The following is a 21,067-nucleotide window of genomic DNA, read 5'->3' as shown; positions in this document are numbered from 1 at the left end:
TCTTTGTCTTCTTCTTGTTGTTAGAAGGACAATCCCTCTTAAGATGAGGACCATTGCATATCCAACAAGAGAGGGTCTTCCTCTTCTTGTTTGCAACATTGGTTTTGTTATTGTTGTTGTTGTTGTTGATTTCTTGGTCTTACTAGACCCACCAACCTCTACCAAATTAACGGTAGATTTAGGAATACTAGGAGTAGTATCCTTAACCCCATCTTGAGCCCGGATCCCTCTTCAATACGAAGATGAGTTCCTAATTGCTCCATGGACATGTCTTCCTTTTTTGTTTTAAAATGTTTTGTATCTTTCCAAGAATTTGGTAATTTGTCAATGATTGAGGCAACCGCAATTGCCTCATCCATCACCATACCATGTGACTTATTTGGTTCAAAATATGATGAACCTCATGGAATTGCTCCATAATAGGCCGATCATTAGTCATTTTAAAAGAATTAAAATTACTAACAAGGAATTTCTTACTTGAAGCATCTTCCGAAATGTACTTGGCCTCAAGAGCATCCCAAAGTTCCTTTGCACTCTCCACATTTTGGTAGAGATCAAACAACGGGTCGGTGAGAGAGTTGAGAATATGACCACGACAAATGTAGTCATCATTCTCCCACTTTATCCTCTTCCTAGTAGTCTCAAGAGCTCTTCCTCTCCATCTTCCGGGAGTGGTGGCATAGGAGTTGATAAACATACACCACATTCAAGGGTGTCAACAAGAAGTGCATCTTCTTTTGCCACCTACGATAACCCACCCCCTCAAACTTATCCAACTTTTGGAAGTTCATAGTCATGTCCTTGAGTGTTTGAGCCATATCCGAAAGAAGAGAAAATTAAACTAATAGATTGTTATATGTGATCAATGAGAGAACCGGATATCCACTCCAAGGCACGGAAACTACGCTTTCCTATTAGTTTAATTTCGCCCCTCTAGGATCACCGAGTTACCACGAAATAACTAATGAGATACAATGGAGAGAAACAATCACTTAGATGATCTTCTAAGTGAATCAACAAGAACTTGTGTTTTTGTGTTTGTGAAGAACACTCAAGAGAAGATTGCAAGGTTTCTCTTAAGCAAAGCAAGAAGTATTTGAGAGTATAGAAAATCTGATTTTTCTTCCAACCCTTTACTCATAGGGATCCCAAGGTTTATATAGGAAGAATAAACCTTTCGTTGACTAGAGTAGTTAATCTCATAACCCCCATTTTAATAACCCATCAAAGGCCTTTAATCTACTGATTAAAGGACCTTAAAGGTCATTAAAATGATACCATAATATTACAACGGACATAAAACCGTCAAGGCATCTTTTCGCATTTCAAGGCAGAAGACACGTCGCGACTCGCGACGGGCCACTGGTCGCGACTCGCGACGGTTGTCGCGACTCGCGGCCAGTCTTCTGTCTCCCTTGGTATAACAATGCGCGTTGTTACCACTTGATGCACTCTAACCTTTTGCATACTAGACCTCCTCCTCTTCTAGTACATACCCCTATGAGTTTCAAACCCATTACCTTATAAATGTTCCAACAATATTTCAACTTAAAACGAAGGAAATTACATTGCAACTTACATAGAATTTATCATTAGTTAGACTGAAGTATATCTAACATGCGAGGTTGAGCATAATATAATATAATTATTAAACCTATTCATAATTTAAACAATTAGAATTTTTTAGGTGTACAAGAAGTCGCATAAATGTTAATGATGTAGAGAGAATTTAAACCCGAACTAGGGACACCATTCCCACATCGTCAAGTCGAATATCTCTGGGAGCAATTACATATATGTAGTAGATCATCATTATGTTGATTGATGACACATTGTTGTTCACGAATGTTTATCTTCTGGCATGCATGTCCCCTAATAAATGATAGAAGGTACATAGATACTGAATGTGTGAAGTTTAACATATCCACATCGTTAGAAAAGTATAGCAAGCTAAATTTGACTTATGGGAAAAGATAACTTTTCAACGTTAAGGTTTAATCTTTAGGGTTCAATTTTTACTAGAACCATACTCGATTCTCTTATTTTCTCAAATCTGTCGCTCTTAGGCTCCGTTTGGTAGGACGTAAAATATTTTCAGTGTAAAATGATTTTCATGGAAAACAATTTACAATGGAAAACACAATTCCAAAATTAGTTTTTCGTTGTTTGGTTCGATGTAAAAAAAATGATGAAATGAAAGGAAAATGAAAGGGAAAGTAAGGAGGTAGTGAGAGGAGTGTACAAGAGAGAGAAGGAAAATAGTTTTCCCTTCATTTTGAAAGGAAAATGGTTTTCCATCCTTGGGAGAGTAATTTTACCCAAAGGGAAAATGATTTTACACTCTTTTGCCAACCAAACAGTGTAAAACTAAAAATAGAGAAAGGAAAACTGTTTTCCGCCCTACCAAACAGAGCCTTAACTCAAATTAGATTGACCTGCAAAAAGATTCGACCTACTAACTCAGTAAGATCTTCATCTTACTTATCTAAAATAAATAACATAAAAAAATTACGTCATGTCATTATTTTTCAATTTGTTCTTTTTTAAATTGTTGTGCAGCAACACATTCAACACCCCATTACTTCACTCCCCTTGAAAGCATTGTAATGCACTAATGCCTATCATACGAGCTAGAAAGTAGATCATCATCTGTCCTGAATACTGTTTTAGAACCCTTTCGAAAAAGAATACTTTCTTTTTGGAAATTTCTTTTTATGATTAAAGTCAATGGAAATTTTGGAATGAAATGAGGAGCTTTATTGAAGTATTTGGGTGATTTTACTTAGTTTGAAACTAACGCCAAATTGTATTTCCCTCCTAGCTAATATTTAATATTGATAACTTACATGGATTTTTTTATGAAATTCTCAACATGTACATATACTCTCCCTTTATCAATAACTACTAGTTATTGGCTCGAGCGATGCTCCGAATGTTATTTTATGTCACATTTCATAGTTTCAATGAAATAATTTCATTTATTGAGTTGTTTATCATTTTGGACAACTACAAAGTTCGAGCAACCTACCATTGAATCATGAACAACTTCAGTTACAAAATATTGATTGCCTAATTATTCTTCCAACAAACTTGATTTGCATTGTTAATTAAATAGTCAGAAAAACAAATCCTATCAAACTACTTATTTTCGTAGATTTAAAAGCGAATTGATTTTCTCTCACGTTCGAGTATTTGCTCGTTGTTTAGGCCGATGAGTGAGATTTCTGCTCATTGCAGTCACCTCCGGATTCTTCACAATGCTCGAGCTACCTTTAAGGTAGACTAGAGTAGTAAGAGTAGGGATGACAGTATAGCGGGTCAAGTAGGAGATCAGTCCCATCCCGACCAAGTGGGGCGGGGATGAGTCTAGGTTTGGCGGAGATGCATGGGGATTAAAATTGTACCCGTAATGGGTGGTGGAGTAGTGTGAATTTTATGTTATACCCGCCCCATCCACCTTCTCCCACATATTTATTATTAAAATTCAATTTATATAATTATATTATTGATACTTTTATCTTAAAAAATATAAATAAGCAGGTACGAAGCGAGTGCGCAAACCCATGCATGTAGTGGGGTGGGGATGAAGTGGGTACGACACAGGTGTGAGTATCCATGTGGGTAGTGGGGAGGGGACGAGTATAAATACGAACCTGGTCGAACGGGGATGAAGATGAGAATTTTATGAAGATGAGAATTTCATGTAAACAAAGTTACAAACCTTTCAACCATGCATGACTTTCTATATATATGAAGTAGGTCATAAGTTTCTTGATTTTTGCACGAGTGCTGTTGGACTTCATTAGTCAGATCAGAGTACATAGCAGTTCACTTTTTTCTTTCAATGTAGCAATTGGAAAAGTCTTTGAATAGATGTTGTTTTCGTACCAAACTGATAGATATTTGTTACGTGAATAACACAAAATCAACTCAGGATGTGTTTTTGTTATAGTGTGAAAAGCGGGGAACTCAAGATGTTAATTAGTTTTCTTAGTGATTTAGATTTGCTTGCAAGACTTGATATAAAACGCATTTTGGAGTAATACCCCCCTTCAAATACTTTTAGGCTTTTAGCTTAGACCATTCTCAAAAGTTTGAGCACTTTTTTTCACCATGTCGAATTCATATCCTTCTTTTTATATCGAGGGAATCTAATATATGCACATCTTTTACTATTGAAATCTTTTGTATATGTAATTATGTAATAGTAAAGATTATGAAAAATTGTAAAAAATCACAAAGAATAAAACCTCAAGAATTCTATTGTCAAAGTTTGTAAAACTTAACTCTAAAAAGTGAAGCATTGCAATTTTTAAAAACGGAGAAAATACAACAAAAAGAACCCAATTCAATTGATTAAGGATAGGAGAGCTTGCCTCATGCACCCATAAGTAAATATTTCGTAATAGCCTCATTAGACCGTACATCTTTCTTGTTATATCCAGATAATAAGTAGGAGCATAAACTAAAACATTCTAGAGCTACAAAGATAGTTATTAAATCGTTAGCACCGTATAAAAACATTCCTCCTAGAGTAGCTGTTAATACAAATAACAAAAACTCTATTGCAACAGATCATATGAAGACATTTAATGGTAGCAATCAAACGTTCACATTGCCATGTTGTCCACACAAAAGTTTACAGCTATTGCTAAAAATCTCACTGATCTAATTGCACCCATCGCTTTACCAACTATTATATAGTTATATTTCATAGAGACCAAGCTAATTCTTCAAATTTAGGAATTAAAATGACAAATCAACTAGACAAGAACATTAGTCATACATGTTTTTGATTTATGAAGGAATTTTTTTTTTTTTTTGAGGGGGATTTATGAAGGAATTTAGTTATCATGCCATATTATATGAGTTTGAATAAGTACACTATTATTATTATTATTATTATTATTATTATTATTATTATTATTATTATTATTATTATTATTATTATTATTATTATTAGGTTAGAAGAAGACTCCCTAAGTAGACCGAAATCTTGTACAGATTAACTCGACCCGGATGTGCAGGCAAGGTTCCTTAGCTAGATATTTTATAGCTTAAAGAGTAATAGATATGAACTCAAAAAGTACAAAAATACTATTGGCAGTAGACTAGTTGTTATCAAATGTATTTTTGCTTGCAATATATGTTTGACCATATAGTCGATAGATAAGGAGTGGTCAATCGAAGCAATAAATATTTATTAATGGACCACACTTTACACTTAGCTAGTATATCGATTTGGTAGAAAATTGTTTACCATCTTCTTCAAGGAATCTCTCGTTGCTCAGTTCTCACGCACACACATTACAATTTACACAGAGTACACTTCATATATTAGCAACAACGCGGAAAACAAAGTATGGAAGTTGAGAAATGTTTATGCCTTGTCTCAGTCATATACCATAATACTAACATATAGTAGTAGTATTTTTTTTTACAGTGGACCTACAGTCAACGATTTTGTTTGGCCACGTGTATGCATGTGATTTTTTTCAATGTGTTCATATTCATATGATACTTATTCTTCAGAATGATGTGTGATCCGAGCTTATATGAATCATGTACGTTAGTAGTGTAATAAAATGTATGTTACTTTAGTTTAATTTGACTATTGGAGTATTTTATATATTCTTATCAAATTATGGAGGTTGGAACTTGGAGCTCATGGCATTGAGTTTTTTCTCATTTGAATTCAATCAAATTATGACTGTTTACATTTGTTCTCTTTGGTAGTAAAAGATGAATTCTAATTTATCCGTTTATACTATAGTAGTCAAGGATAAAGTTAGTGTCAAGGGTTTGATCAAGAAATTTGCTTCAATGAAGAACGATGAGAGAATAACTAGATAGTGATGTTAGTGTTACGTATAACCAACATATACGATAACAAATCAAACAATCAAAGTATATGTATATAATTTACAGAAATTAGTAGATAGGGTTACATAAATCAAGCATAATAAAGAATACATAAGATTTACGTGGAAATCCTTCGAACACAAAATAAACCACGAAACTTACATTGCAATTTTCAATATGAGATGATAATATAAGGAGAATTCTTAATCTCTCTAGACTTTCCAACCTCGCTCTTCCTAAGATTCTTTAATCTCTCCGGATCTAATAATAAGAATATTCCTCTGCATTGAATCTATGAATCTATCGAACCTCAACTAAGATTCTTTAATCTCTCTAGATCTAATAAGAATATTCCTCTCTATTGAATAATTTGAATCTTAGGCCTTTGACATCATAATAACATATTTATAGTAGGTTACAATCATAGCCTGATGACAAGAAGACGAAAAACTGACAAACTAAAATATTAGTGAGGAGCTCTCGCTCCTCGCTCGTTCATAGTTTCTGCCTCGAATCTTAGAAAACTGAGCACTAGGGGTGAAAGTTATTCGGATAAAATTCAAAATCCAATCCAATCCGGATTAGTAATTCGGATTAGATTAGAATTGAAAATTCTGAAAAATTGGATTTTCGGTTGGGATTGGATTGAAGTTAATTCGTTCCAAAAATCCAATATAACCAAATAGTAATATGTCTTGTCTTATGTATCTTGATTGGGCTTAAGCATTAGGGGTGAAAGTTATTCGGATAAAACCCAAAATCCAATCCAATCCGAATTAGTAATTCGGATCAGATTAGAATTGAAAATTCTGAAAAATTGGATTTTCAGTTGGGATTGGATTGAGGGTAATTCGATCCAAAAATCCAATATAACCAAATAGTAATATGCCTTGTCTTATGTATCTGGATTGGGCTTAAGTGCTTAACTATTTTTTTTAATAAAAAAAGCCTAGTCCATACCCCAGTAGGCATAGCACTTCAACACTGCCCCTAAAACCCTAACAACACTTAAATCCTCATTTCCTAAATCTACTAGGATGTTGTTGTGCTTAATTTATTTCATCGAAAAACTAAATTTTAAAGAAATCGGATTTTCGGATAAGATCCAGTGTATAGTATGAAAATTCCGATTGGATTGGATTAGATTCAAACTCTAATTGGTTTGGATTCGGATTGAAAAATTAAAATCCAAATTATAGTATGAAAATTCCGATTGGATTGGATTAGATTCAAACTCTAATTGGTTTGGATTCGGATTGAAAAATTAAAATCCAAATTTTGTTCGGATCGTATTGGATTATGCCCTAATTCAAACCGTACACCGACCTTTCACCCCCTACCGAGCACTGAGAAGCAGGCGATCCTTGGTCACTCTTAGGTCACTCCTCAGTCTCCTTTGTTGTTTCATTTGCTTCAACATTTTTCACTCTATTTATAATTACCATCTCTACATCCATACACGTACCTACCATAAATAAATAAAAAATGTACATATTCTATATCTCCTTAAGTTGTACTATCTATTTCCAACCTATATATACATACTCTCATCTTTTAAAAAAAAAAAAAAAGCTTTCATCTTCTTTTTCGGGGGGTCCATTCATATTAACAGTTACATTAATACACAGTCCACATGAACATACAGTTAAATTTGGTTGCTAACTTTGACCAGTCAAGAGTTTTAATGTGTTTTTGTTTTCAAAAATATTTCTGTCAGATTTTTCATGATACTAAAATCACCCACTTTCCTTGGATCCTAAGAAAATATGCCTGACTTCTTAATTATCTTAATTAACAATAAAAATATAAAAGTCAGATAACAAAATGGTAAGCAATTAAGCAACTTTCAGAAGTAAAAAAAAACTATAGCAGCTTTCAAATTGGTATTGTTTGACAAATTGTTACTATAGAAGCCTGTACAACACCAATATCAAATTCTATTTAGATAAAAATAAGGAGAAAATATTTCAAGAATCAAGACTAACAGTATAATGTTGAATCTAAGTTTGTGTCATTGCATCAGCAGAGAAAGGTAAAAGAAAAAAATAATTTAGACAACAGCGACTTGTCAGAGAACTTGGAGTTGAAAACATTTGAATTAGGGCGGTGCTTCCAATTAAGGGACTTTAAAATTCAAGAACTTTGTCTCTTGATCCATATGCTTGCATGTGCTGCTAAATCTCAATTACTATCACATTTTCTTTTGGTTGGAGTTTGAGTATTTTGTATGGTTTGCTTAATGTTAGTTCATTTCATTGCAATAGGGATGTACTATTTTATATGATTGAGTGTTAAACTATTCCTAGGATTCCAATCATCAACTTAAGTTTTTGGTTGAGTTGGTCCTTTGACATGGTATCAGAGCCAGCGTGACATGAAGGTCACAGGTATAAATCTCATCTACCCCCTCCTTTCTAAGTGGAATATTTAACATCAATCATCAGCTTAACTTTTTGGTTGAGTTGGTCTTTTGACATTTTACTATTAGATTCCTAACTATCGATGTACTACTGACTCTGTCTTTTTAGATGTATCATTTGATTATTTTGATCTATTCATTGAAAAGTCAAATGTTGTATCTAAAAAAAACACAGAACAAGTATTACCTTCGCGTTGTTTGGGTTCATCGGTAATATTTACTATTTAATTTTCATTATGAATCTAAAGTTACATATTTATTGAAGGAGAAATTTACATTGACAACGTAACATTTTTTTCGTTGGTTTCATCATTCGTAATATGAAAGGAGCATTAAATTACAGATTAATTTGATTTCTAGAATTCAGATTTTGTCATTGAAGCAACGATACCATACGTTATATTTTTGCCTATATTAATTTTATATTATATTCCAAAATCGTGAATATAACAAATTATTTGTAATATTACATTTACCAAAAAATATCGATAGCAAATATTAGTGTGACATGCATATATATAATGCTAAAATAATATTTTGATAGCATCCGTTAGAACGATAACGAGATCAAACGATGAAATGAAAACTAAAATTGCTAAAATTTCTTAGGCCAATTGAATTTGTAGATGATACTCCTAAGTAATTAACTCTTTCTATATATCTCCTTATTATTCTATCTACATTCTTATCTCTATTCTATATTGGAAGAGGGGTAGGACACCAAAATATTAGAAATCCCATTTTACCCTCACTACATCTCTATTCTAACTACTTACTTTAATTAAAAAATAGAAAATGTAAAAAAAAAAAAACTACCTAATTAATTTTAAAAATAAAAATAGGCATTACAAAAAGAAAAACCATCAACAATTCAAATATCCCTAATTTATTAGATATAATTAACAATTAATTTAATTTTCTACATCCCAAAAAAAAAAATTCTACGTATTTTCGCACGAATCGCGTGTATATAAAACTAGTATATATAACAGTAACATCACTTTACTGCAAAAGAAAAAAAAGATAGAAAAGGTTAAAGTAAAACAAAAATTCCCAATAGTAGTTATATTTTCAGGAACTGTTTGAAAAATTAGGTAATATACGTACCTTATCACTAATGTTCCCATCATCCCATGTGAACTTAAGCTAGTAAAACAACAAAATAGCATAGGAGAAGCTAGCTTAGTATGATTCACTGAACATAGTATCGAACTAAAAAGGCTTCATAAAAATAAGCTATATATAATATATTACTCCTTTTTCTTTAGAGTATATAAATTAATAATAAAGACAAAGTTAACTAAAATAAGAAACAAATCTAAAGCTTAGCTTATGATAGGATTATATCAAATCTATTGACAAATCATCATCATTATTATTGATGGTCCATTTCATTCTTAAGGTAAGCATGCCAAAGTTGCAATCATAGTTGTGTTTGATGTAAAGAAGATTTGGATTTAGTCAAAATTTAACCAGGAAAAATGTTAATTGATTGATTAAAAAAGATTATGCGAATCAATTATTATTCTTAAACTGCCTGATGACACTAAGAAGAAGTCAAACTAATAGTAGAAAGGAACATATAGGCTTCGAGTTTGATTAAGATTCCTCTTATGCAATAATCTTGGCATTAAAAGGGGATTAGACAAAAATATAGTAGTATTACATAGTTTAGTACCCACAACAGCCAATTTATTAAACATGTTCCTTGTGCACAAATACCTATAGAATGAAGCCACCTCAGCAATTCAAGATGGGAATAGTAGATGTACCTCATCCATTTCGTTCTCTCATTTTTTAGGTTGATCAATCATGCAACTGATTGGGTGGCTAATGTAGGTTATTTAGTAGATTCTCAGTTTACTATAGAAGATTGTATGCATTCTACTCTTCATAATATTTTTGTAACTGATAAAGTAGGAGTTCCCCACGTGCGGAGGGTTTCCTAACCTTCCTTTTTCTCACCCTTATTTAAAAAAAATATTTGAAAAATTGTTCTCCAGTGAACATATGAGAATTGAGGAGGGGTATACCTAGCTAAATCCTGCCCTTATTCCTCTACTATGTACAACCTATAGTGGAAGACAAAAAAATTCATTTCATCTTTTTCTTTTAGCTTCGAGTTAGTTGATCAAAATATTAGGTGTGGTACGTGCTCAAATTTTAAAATTTTAACATCGTTTTTAAAGTATTACATGCTTTTTTTTTTTTACCCCGGCTACAATTTACAGATACCATACTTCAAAAGGATAATGACATTGTCCTCATAATTTACCCGAAAATACGTACTGATAATAAATGTCCAATATGGACCACAAAAAGCGTCTTGAAATACATATGTTACTCAAAATTTTCACCAACTTCGTCATCAAAGATACCATATAAACTATAAAGGTTCAATATAAATTAAAGTACTTCCTATATTCTGAAATAAATAAAACGCTTTCATCTTTTATATAAGAGCTTTTTGAAAGAAGCATTTTATTCATTTCAAAACTAACGGATTAAGTAATAAAAATCAACTTTGTCAAAAAAAAAAATTCCTTTTTCTTTTAACCTTGTATAATAAACAAATAACATTAGACACCACTTTTGTTACAAACTTAAAACCACTAGTTTTCTTCTCTTTATTTTGTTTTTTCATACTAAATCTATTAAAAAAAATTACTTGCAATAACAAAAACACATATAATCACCCCGTACAATTGGTCAAAAACAGTGTGGACATGTGCTGCCGGGGCCAATTAACCCTATACGAATAATAATTTTTCCTAACATCATACTATCACTAGTTTTTTTCTACTACACTACTACTAGTACAACAAATTATATTTTACCCACTTATATAAATCTCCCATGTTATTCCACATTCAAAAGAGTTAGCAAATTTCAAACAAACAAATCTTGCAAAGATAACCCTCATCCTCTTCACTTCCATTCCTTTCACTTCCCTAACCCATTTTCTTAACAAAAAAAAAAAACACTACCAAAGAAATGGCCTATGAAGATCAAGATTTCTACTCATCATCTTCAGACAAGAAAAGGAAACTATTCAAAAAAGAGGTCTCGAGATCGAGTCTCACTGTAGATTCATCTTTAATGCGGAGTTTTTCACAGAAAAACTCCGCATCAAAATCACCTCCTTTTCTTAGGAGTTTTTCTCAAAAACCCTCCTCAAAACTCTCTAGGAGTTCTTCATTAAAGAGTTCATGCCCTTCTTCTCCAACATCATCCAAGAACAAATCCAATCTTATGAGAAACTTTTCAAAGAAAAGCTCTTCATTTGGTAAGAAATGTACTAATTTAGCTAAGGAACAAAAGGCTAGATTCTACATTATGAAGCGTTGTGTTTCCATGCTTGTTAGCTGGCGAAAGAATGGAGATTCTTAATTAAGATTAAGTTTTATATTGATCATCATTATTACAAAAAAAAAAAAACATCATCTATCAACAATGGTCATCATACTCTATCACATACATCATATTAATGATACATGAAGATCATTTATTCTTCCAAGATCATGAAGATAATATTTTTTTTTGGCCATTGATATATGGGAGTTATTAAGAGTAACTACAAATGTCATCAAATGAACCAATCCCATGAAAGACAAGTGATTATCTTCTTTTTTCTTTTTCTTCTCTTTTCTTCTCAATGGCCATGATTAAAGGAATAGATGATGATGATGATGTTGTTGTTGATGATGATGATGATGGTGATGGTGATGTGAGAGTAAGTCTTTAATTAAGTTTTGATTAATTAATTAGCTGTCAATTAGTTCAATTGTGGTAATCCACAACTACTAGTGTAATACATTTTGCAAATATATATCTATATATATAGAAGTAGAATTTTTTGTTTCTAATTTTTTTTTTTGTTATGATCATTGACTCATAGCATAAAGTAAAGTAGACCATTGTTTTTCTGTATCTTCTTCTATTTAATTTTTTTTAAATTATTTTGGAAATTTGATTCTTTAACATGCTAGTCTGCAATTCTGTTTTCATATTTGTCTTTGCTAAGTCAGAGATTCCATCCAGCTGTTAGAATTATCAACCATGCATATATATTGATACATACATAATATATATATATATATATATATATATATATATATATATATATATATATATATATATATATATATATATATATATATATATATATATATATATATAAGTATATAATTTTTATAAAATAATAAAAAAATATAATTGTGTAGGGTTATATGAATTCAGATCTGCATAACAGAATGCATGTGAGCTGCTTCCTTTCTTTCTCTCTTGTTCATCATAAAAATAATTGGAGTAGGGGAAGTGCAGGTAAAAAGTTAGTTTGGTTGTATTTGAAAGTCCTTTGAGTTAGGTAAAACAAATTCCTCCTCTACTATCTTTTTTCTTTATATATATGTAGGTTAGTTTTTTTATACTACTCCTACTTTCACTCATCCCTAATCAACAATAACCTTTAAACAGCAGCTGATAGCCTAGTGGTATTGACATCACCTTCGATCTCAGAGGTCAAGGGATCGAGTCTCACCGCTTGTAAGGAGGGATTCCTAATTTCCCCCTTCCTTGCAAGGGACTTCATGTTGATGCTTGAATAAAAAGAAGTATTAGTTTATGACTCGATTTTTTTCGGTATGCATTATTACTTTAAAAAAAGTGAGTAGCGGGGATAAGATTACACAATTATTACCGATTAAGTCTTGGATACCAGCCTCACAAGATTTTATCGGTTAAGTTAGCTGGCATTTACATGGAGAGTATATTTGCGAAAGCATGTTAAATATACTTGATTACAAGAGGTTGAGACTTTGATTACTAATTCAAAACACATAGTAGTCTATTCATCAAATAGTTGAATGAATCGCCCTAGATGAAAGTACACTACTAAGTTGTAAGCAATGAATAGTTGAAAGATTAGCTTTTGAACAGGAAAAAAGAGAATTGAAAATGACATTTAGAAAGTTTGATTAATGTATTAATAGGTTAAATAGCTAAACATATATACCAAACTATTATTGATAAAGTTAGTTCAAGTTCACGTAAGATGATTTTTACCCAAAGGGTTGAAAAGTAGGGAACAACGCAAGAGCTGGACATTTCCAAAAGGGAGCAGTTGATGTCCTTTCAAAGAGGAGCCTGTGTTTGGATGGAAGCTAAGCATTTTGTGATGAATGGTGTGACATTATATAATACTCCAGACCAACTTTAGCTGGAACCCAAATTCTCCATCACTTCCTTGGTCCTACAAATACTACTCATGTCTACCAATTCAATCTTTACATAACATTTTGATTTTTCACCAACGGAATAAACGCAGATCACTAAATCCGTCCATATATATCTCCCCTCACGATAAAAAAAACACGAGGCAACTGGCTTTTTGAGGTGATGAGACCTGGAGCCTATCTTATTGTACGTGTATGGAATACTTCTCTACTTAAAATAAAGAGAGAAGTGTTTCAGTTATTTCAAAATGAAAGAAGTATAATATATGAATTACTATCTCCGACTTTTCTCGTTACATCAGAAAGCACGATGTTTATATGATATGGATTAGTGTAGGCTTTTGAGGCGAAGCGATTTGGGGATTTGTCTTAACCACACAACATAGAAACGGTTTCAACTTGATTTTTTTTTTCCTTTTTTGACCAAAAGATCAACCAAAAAAGGGTTGTGCTACACAATGATAATATGATATGAAGTGGGTTATGCACTATTTACTTATGTAGACACTTCATCACCAAAGGAAAAACATGATTGAACAAGAAATTAGACATGTCAAGAAGATAGAAACAAAAATTGTTCTCAATTGTGCTAAGGAGCAAGGAAATTGTCTTGTTCTTCTTGTTTGAATTTTATTATTCTTAAACAAAAATATTACCCTTTTCATATTTTTGTAAATTTTTTTCTTCTTGTTATCAATAATTCTGCCATTTTTGGTGCAACAACACAGAGCAGAGAAAAGGTGGAGATATGAAAATCAACAAAAAGCAGGGGTTAATTTCTGCATGTATGTACTAGAATGATGTGACAGTTATATTCTTCCAAATTACTCCAGAATCAAGCATTTACTGCATTTTAGCCATTTCCTAGTTAAAAAATAAGGATTGGAAATCACAATTTCAGTCATCAATTCAAGAAAATTTTTAACTTTAGGGTTGCTAACACATGCACTACAAAAAGGAGCTTCACTGACCCATTTACAGATAATGTACATATCAGCTACAAGCCCACAACAACCTACTGTGTCCCACATGAAATTCCTCAATTAATTCAAAATTAGCAAAATTAATTACAAGGAAAAGTACTCTCTTTCTTATATAATGATTGTTCTAATTGCACTTTATTTGTTTCATCTGTATCTTTGACCATTGATTTTTCAAATAATTTCACACCTTAACTTTAAAAAATTAATCAAACAAAAAAAAAACTCAAGTGTGTAGCTTTTTTGAGGTATATTTTATTATTAGCTTATTTTACCTTAATACATTTTGATATTCATATAGTATTGTAAACTTCATGCATTAGATTTTGAAGAGAATAATAGATCAATCACAATAAAATTAGAAAGTGAATGTTAAGACTTTGTTATTTTGGACTGAATTAATGAAAATTCAGTTTAATTGGATAATATTATATGTAAAGGGAATAATATTATATGTAAAGGATAGGATGGTCGTTTACTAGTCATAGGTCTCTACTGTAAACATTATATATATTGAATGTCAGGTTAACCTACTCAGGTTAACACAATTATTCTCCACACTTGTACAAATTCAGTTCATACAAATTCATTTCACTTTTATTTCAATTAGTTTACTCTCACAGTTTTCATTTATTTTAGTTCCGACAAATTCAGTTAAGTCCAAAAGAGCAGATCCTAACTAGTTTAGTCGATTAAATTCTTGATAGGTGGTACCCAAGATCTGTGATCAAATTTCGTATACATCATTTTTTCGTGTGACTCTCTTATAGTCTCATTGTTTTGCAATAATTTAATTTACTTGATAGATCACCTCACAAAATCTAAACATCAATGTACCGTTTCCTATTGGAAAAAATATCCACACTGCAAGAGTTGAGAAATGTTGACCTCAAAAAAAAAAAAAAAAAAAAAAAAGGTTTGGTTGAGAGGAGTTGGATGATTATTGAGAAATGATAATAGTTCTAAAAGAAATAGCATCACTCATTACATTATGCCTTTTTCTCTGCTTTAATTACGTGTGATACGAAAGGAATTCAGAAGTTGTTTGAGGCCAAGGACCCCACACCATGTCTGGGTTCTGAATTTAGGCCTTTGGGCCCGCTGTCAACTCAGCCTCATCTGTTGTGGGTTTGAAAATTAAGGCAACGGAGACGACAGAATTTACGGGCTATGGCCCAATTAATTTGGCACTTGATTAATCAGTGGTTGGCTTCTTATTCGCCAACCAACCCACAAAAACCAAACATAAATAAAAATAAATTTAAAAGCAGTCAGCATCTAAATTCAAAGGTTTAAAACATAAAAAATTATTAAAAGAGACGGTCTAATTTTAATATAAAAGTAGACCTAGTCACTAAATGAATTAAACTAGTCACCGAAAGAAATTAACCTAGTTACTATTGGACTGATTTTCTTTTTAATATTGGGCTTACCATTGCCTAATTTGAACGTAAACGTAAGCAGTCTCTTACAAGACAAACTCATAAAATATTTTGGGGTTAAAGAAAGTTTATGCACAAATGTATAATTAAAATAGAATATCTATTTTTTTTTATAAAAAAAAAATCGAACATAGAAGGATAGAGTTTTAACCCAAAACATCAATTAGCAGTAGATTGATTAGTGCTCGTTCATTACCGTTTTTCATTTTTAGTTTTCAGTTCTTTTTAAACCAAAAACAAAAAAAAAGGAAAATCAGAAAAGCTAGTTTCTAGTTTTCGGTTGTCCGTTTTTAAAATTGACATGTTTAGTTTGAGTATAATTAATTTAAAGATCATTATACCCCTTATATCATGATTTTTATATTCATAAAATCAAAAACTAAAAACTTACCGTGATGTCGAACAGGTTTTAAGAGTTAAGAGTTGGATTCAAAACCAAGTTAAGTACGTTCAAATCCAAATAGTTAAACTAACCAGCTACCTTATTAATTACAACAATTGATATTTTTTGTCAATTTCAGTTTATTTTCAATTGATATTGTCAAACAGAGCCAATATATTTAAATTTGATATGCTTTTTATTGAAAGGAATTTGGGGGAAAAAATAGTGCAAAATCACCATTATTCAAACAAAATACTCTACAATTCAATGCCTCACTCTCTTTGGCTTTACTATCAAACTCTCTCAAGCAATTTCATCCCAACAAAAAATAAATAACTTAATCCTAACAAAACAAAATTAATTAAACAAAACAAAATACAATAAAGATTGAATCAGAAACTATGATGATCGAGTAGACGCCCAAAAAAGCAAAGACTTATGGATTAACATTTGGGAAGGTCTGCTGGTGGACGTGGCACCTTCTGATTGGGTAGTTTTCCATCAAGAACAAGCCAAGCCATCCTAAGTCCCCAACTTATGTGCACCTCAAAATGACAATGCATGAACCATACTCCTGTTATTTTTTCATCAAAAGAACAATAAATATATATAAAAAGCAAGTTGATAATTGTTGATTGATCACAATAAAAATACAAAGAAAATTACGTAAGTTTTCCTTCGACTAAGAGTCTGTTCTGTTCAAGTTATTTTAAGTTTTCCTTTGACTAAGGGTCCGTTCTATTCAAGTTATTTTAACTTATATAAGATTTTATAAGATAAGATCAGATTAGATAAAATGAGATGTTTTGTTAACTTATCTTCACTCGTTTCAGAAAAAAAAAATAAGATAAGATCAGATAATTAAGATTATATAAGATCTTATAAGATAAGATAAGACAAGACAAAATAAGTTGAACAAAACATACTCTAACTTGGTCATTTACTTGATGGTACACAATTTGGTTAATGAATCGTTATTACTGTAACCTATGTTGGCCCTTGGTTTAATGATATAGCTTATCTTAATCATTACACTTTTATTGGTGGAAAATCTAGTCCAATCTGATTAAAGGTCCTAATCTATCTTGCCTCTTTCTTTGTTTCTATTATATAATGGTTAATAGAGTAATTAATATATAGGAGTACTAGGTACTTTACAAGTTACTTGGACAGTTACATGCTTCCTTATTCATGTTCTACATGGAATATCAACTGTATAATCCAATAGCTTTCAAATGATGATCATTCTTGTTTATACGTTACGAATATAATTTTGTTTAGGAAATAGCTATTTTTTGGGTTTTGTTCTTTGCATTAATTTTCGGAGATGGATTGAGTGATCCTAAGAGTTGCTAATCCTCTTATTATTGAATTTTCATTGGTTAAAAATACATTAAAACATGATTTTTATATCACTTCTTCCTTCATATATTACATACATATCAATATTATATTGTTATGTGTCTAAGAGGGTTGACAACCCTAATATTTTCCTTAATTAATTTTCTGCTAAAATTATTAGCTTGGTTGTTGTTCATAAATGATTTTTTTCTGATCTAAATTGACTTTTCTTAATATTAGTGTATAAGTGTGGGGAATAATTGTGTTAACCTGTTGTCGGTTAACCTAGCATTCAATATAAATAATGTGTACATAATAATATTATCTAATAATTAGAATTAAATTTTATGTTATAATTAGCTAAGAATAATTAACTTTATCATTTGTAATATTATGAATTGATACTAGATCCAAACTAATTTTTGCTTATTAAACTTCATTTTATATCACCAATGACAATAATTAGTGTCGAGCTCATTAACGTCCAACGTGTAAGTGGAAGTATTATCCCACAATTAATGAATTTGGAATTAAGGGGAGTGTTGGGGTGTACAATTTCCACATTGAAAAAACATATGAGTCGTGTCCATCTTATAAGGCTAAGGAGCTACTCTTTCGTATGATTTTAAGGTGAAACCTCTTTAATCCGTGGATTTTCATTCCCTCTTATGAACCAATACAATTTTTGATAAATGTATAAGTTACACTAAGGCTATGTTTAGTTCACCTGAAATTTTCTGATCTGAACTTATTTTTTCTGATCTGATCTGATTTACAAGATCTTATCTATCTTTTAGATTTTTCTCAATATATATATAAAAAAATATAGTCATGTGGGGTCTTGTTTGATTCGTCTCTACTTTATTAATTTTCAATTATTATAATTTTTACTAATATGTAATGAAAGATATTTAATAGTAATAATGATTTTTAAATATAAGCATGATCTAGACTGATTTGATCTGAAATTATTTTTTCTGATCTGATCTGATCTGATTTGGTCTGATCTGAAATAAGCAAAAATAAGGTGAACTGAACATCGCCTAACCTGGGTTATCTGCCCTGAATCGAATGGCTACCCAGCCACCGGATGGCACGCCAATGGTGTTCCTTGCAACAGGATCAACAAGATTGTAGTTGGCAGGGTCTGTTTTCGGGTTGAAGTTACCAAAACCTTGGCCAACGACGTAGAAATCATAGCCATGAAGATGAAGAGGGTGGCTCTCGGCACTAATAATGCTAGTGTCTTGCATAACAAGTTCCACATTTGTGTTATATGGGATCACTAATAATTTGGTACCATTCATCACATTGGTGTTATTAGGTGGTGTACCTGTGTAATTAAATTTTATAAGAGGAACTTGAGGAAAATTAGGGGAGTAAACTCCATTATTTTGTCCAAAGAAATGAGATTGAAGGAGGGCAGTTGATGGAAGAGCCATAGAAATGTTGTTAATTGTGGCAGCAAATTTGGTACGATTATTAGGCCCTTGGCATGTTTGGTTCTTAGGGCAAGGGTTAGTTCCAAGTCCTACGGTAAAAAAGAAATGTTTATCAACAGTTTTTGGAACATTAGTTGGATATTTAGCACTGTTCAAACTTCGAAATTTTCGAGTGAAATTTGTCACAAATGAAGTGTCGTTTATGGAAGGGAGACGAGGGAGATCTTTGGAGGTGACATTGATGATTTTGTGAGTGGTTGATGAGGAGGACTTTGATGGTGTTATATACTCTAGGATAGCTGCCGCGGTGGTGTTGTCGAAGGTGCCACTACCGGTGAAATAAGGCCTTACGGCCATTAGGTAAGTGGTGTGGCTTGTTTTTGGCTTGGTTTTAAGGACTACATTGGTGGTTTGGCCTGGTGCAATGAGTAGGATATTAGTCTTAAATGGCTTTACATAGAGTGCATCTGCATCAACCACTGTCATAGTGTGGTTTGCTATGCTGAAAAATAACTCATCATTGAGTGCAGCATTAACCAATCGCAATAGATAAGTTTTCCCTGGCTTAACCTTTAGTTTATATGTGTCCGCCATACCTATATAACGATCAAATACACATGATGATGTCAATTAGTATATGTGTCCGTATATAATGTTTACAATACTGGCCTATGACTAATAAAAGACTATTCTATCCTTTTACATACAATGTTATCTAATACTTTTATTTGTACCAATGCCACTTACCTTTAGCTCCAGTGCATGAATTGTACAATGGCCCTGGGAATCCATTGAAGGTATACGCGTCCGATACATTAGGGCCACCGCCACTTTGAAGGGCTTGGCTGATAACTGCTTCAGTATCATTGTTCCACCATTCACCTACACATTAAATTTCCAAACATCTATAATTAAATGCTACATAACTTTGATGAGGTTGAATTATGTTACTATTAGAAAAGTAGGAGTATCATTAATCATAAATATAGTACCAAATACTATAGTCTTCTCCTTGTGGGGTTTAGGGAATGGATAGGATTCATTTCTCCTTGGGAGAATGATAATTGGTCCATAAACAGTAGCCCTTAACCATGATATGTGGGCATGCCAAAAAAGAGTTCCTCTTTGACCTTTGATTGTGAAGTTGTACACATAACTATGGTTTGTCTGGATTGGACATTGTGTTACATAAGCCGGACCATCTGCCCATTGGCTCCCGAGCTGTCGAATACCATGCCTGTGATAATAATGATCATCAATATGTTGTAACGAAAACAATATAGTAACGAAGAATTAAAGAACAAATAAACATACGAATTTAATGTGGTTCATTAATAGTATATTAAGTTATTTGAAGCGCCAGACTACATATTCAAGTCATTCCAATATATATAAACCATTTAAAACTTAATTAACCAATAAAATACGTGCGTGCATATTATTACAATATAATCAAAAATCTGCATGCCAATTTGAAAGTATTACCAATGAATAGAAACATTGTTTTTGACATGGTTTACAACTTGTACAATGACTCGGTCACCCTCTCTAGCAATGATTCTTGGCCCAGGGAACTTCCCATTCACAGTGATTATGCTCTTTGTCTTGCACAAATGTGTCACATTATGCAACTTTATCTACAAAAAAATCATGCACAAACACAAAAGAAAACACGACCTTTATAAATAAGCAATTAAATAACATAAAATAAATCTTCATATATCATGATTGTATTAGTGTCATTGTTTTTATTGACATAAAAAGAAAAATGAGACACATACATCAAATCTATAGTGTCTTGTGATTCCATGACACAACCAAACATTAGCAAAGAAAAGTAGAATTAAAGTTGCAAAATTTATTGGAGAAGAAAGAATAAAAACACCCATTTTTCCTTTTTTTTTTCTCGCAATGTTCCCAAAATATATGAATTATTGTTGTACAAATTTGGAGTGATTAGTGAGA

At 31.9% G+C, this 21,067-nt stretch overlaps 1 protein-coding gene across 1 annotated transcript; it reads right to left on the bottom strand.

The window, feature by feature from the left end:
* Positions 1–16,494: 16,494 nt before the first annotated feature.
* Positions 16,495–21,067, bottom strand: LOC104900080 (laccase-17). Its single transcript, XM_010687417.4, has 6 exons — positions 20,884–21,067; positions 20,588–20,739; positions 20,095–20,339; positions 19,850–19,984; positions 18,709–19,698; positions 16,495–16,893 (listed from the first exon to the last, which is right to left on the bottom strand). Exons 1-6 carry the CDS (start codon positions 20,989–20,991, stop codon positions 16,763–16,765), a joined length of 1,761 nt encoding a protein of 586 aa, XP_010685719.2. The 5' UTR covers positions 20,992–21,067; the 3' UTR covers positions 16,495–16,762.

This window comes from Beta vulgaris, chromosome 7 (genome assembly GCF_026745355.1).
Source record: "Beta vulgaris subsp. vulgaris cultivar EL10 chromosome 7, EL10.2, whole genome shotgun sequence".
NCBI lineage: Eukaryota > Viridiplantae > Streptophyta > Magnoliopsida > Caryophyllales > Amaranthaceae > Beta > Beta vulgaris.
This window is presented reverse-complemented; position numbering and strand designations above follow the sequence as displayed.

Coding starts and splice junctions, on each gene's coding strand:
- LOC104900080 (XM_010687417.4), bottom strand. CDS start 20,991: ATGGGTGTTTTTATTCTTTCTTCTCCAATAAATTTTGCAACTTTAATT. Junction 20,340..20,587: donor AACAATGTTTCTATTCATTG/GTAATACTTTCA, acceptor TTATTATCACAG/GCATGGTATTCGACAGCTCG. Junction 19,985..20,094: donor GGAGAAGACTATAGTATTTG/GTACTATATTTA, acceptor TTTAATGTGTAG/GTGAATGGTGGAACAATGAT.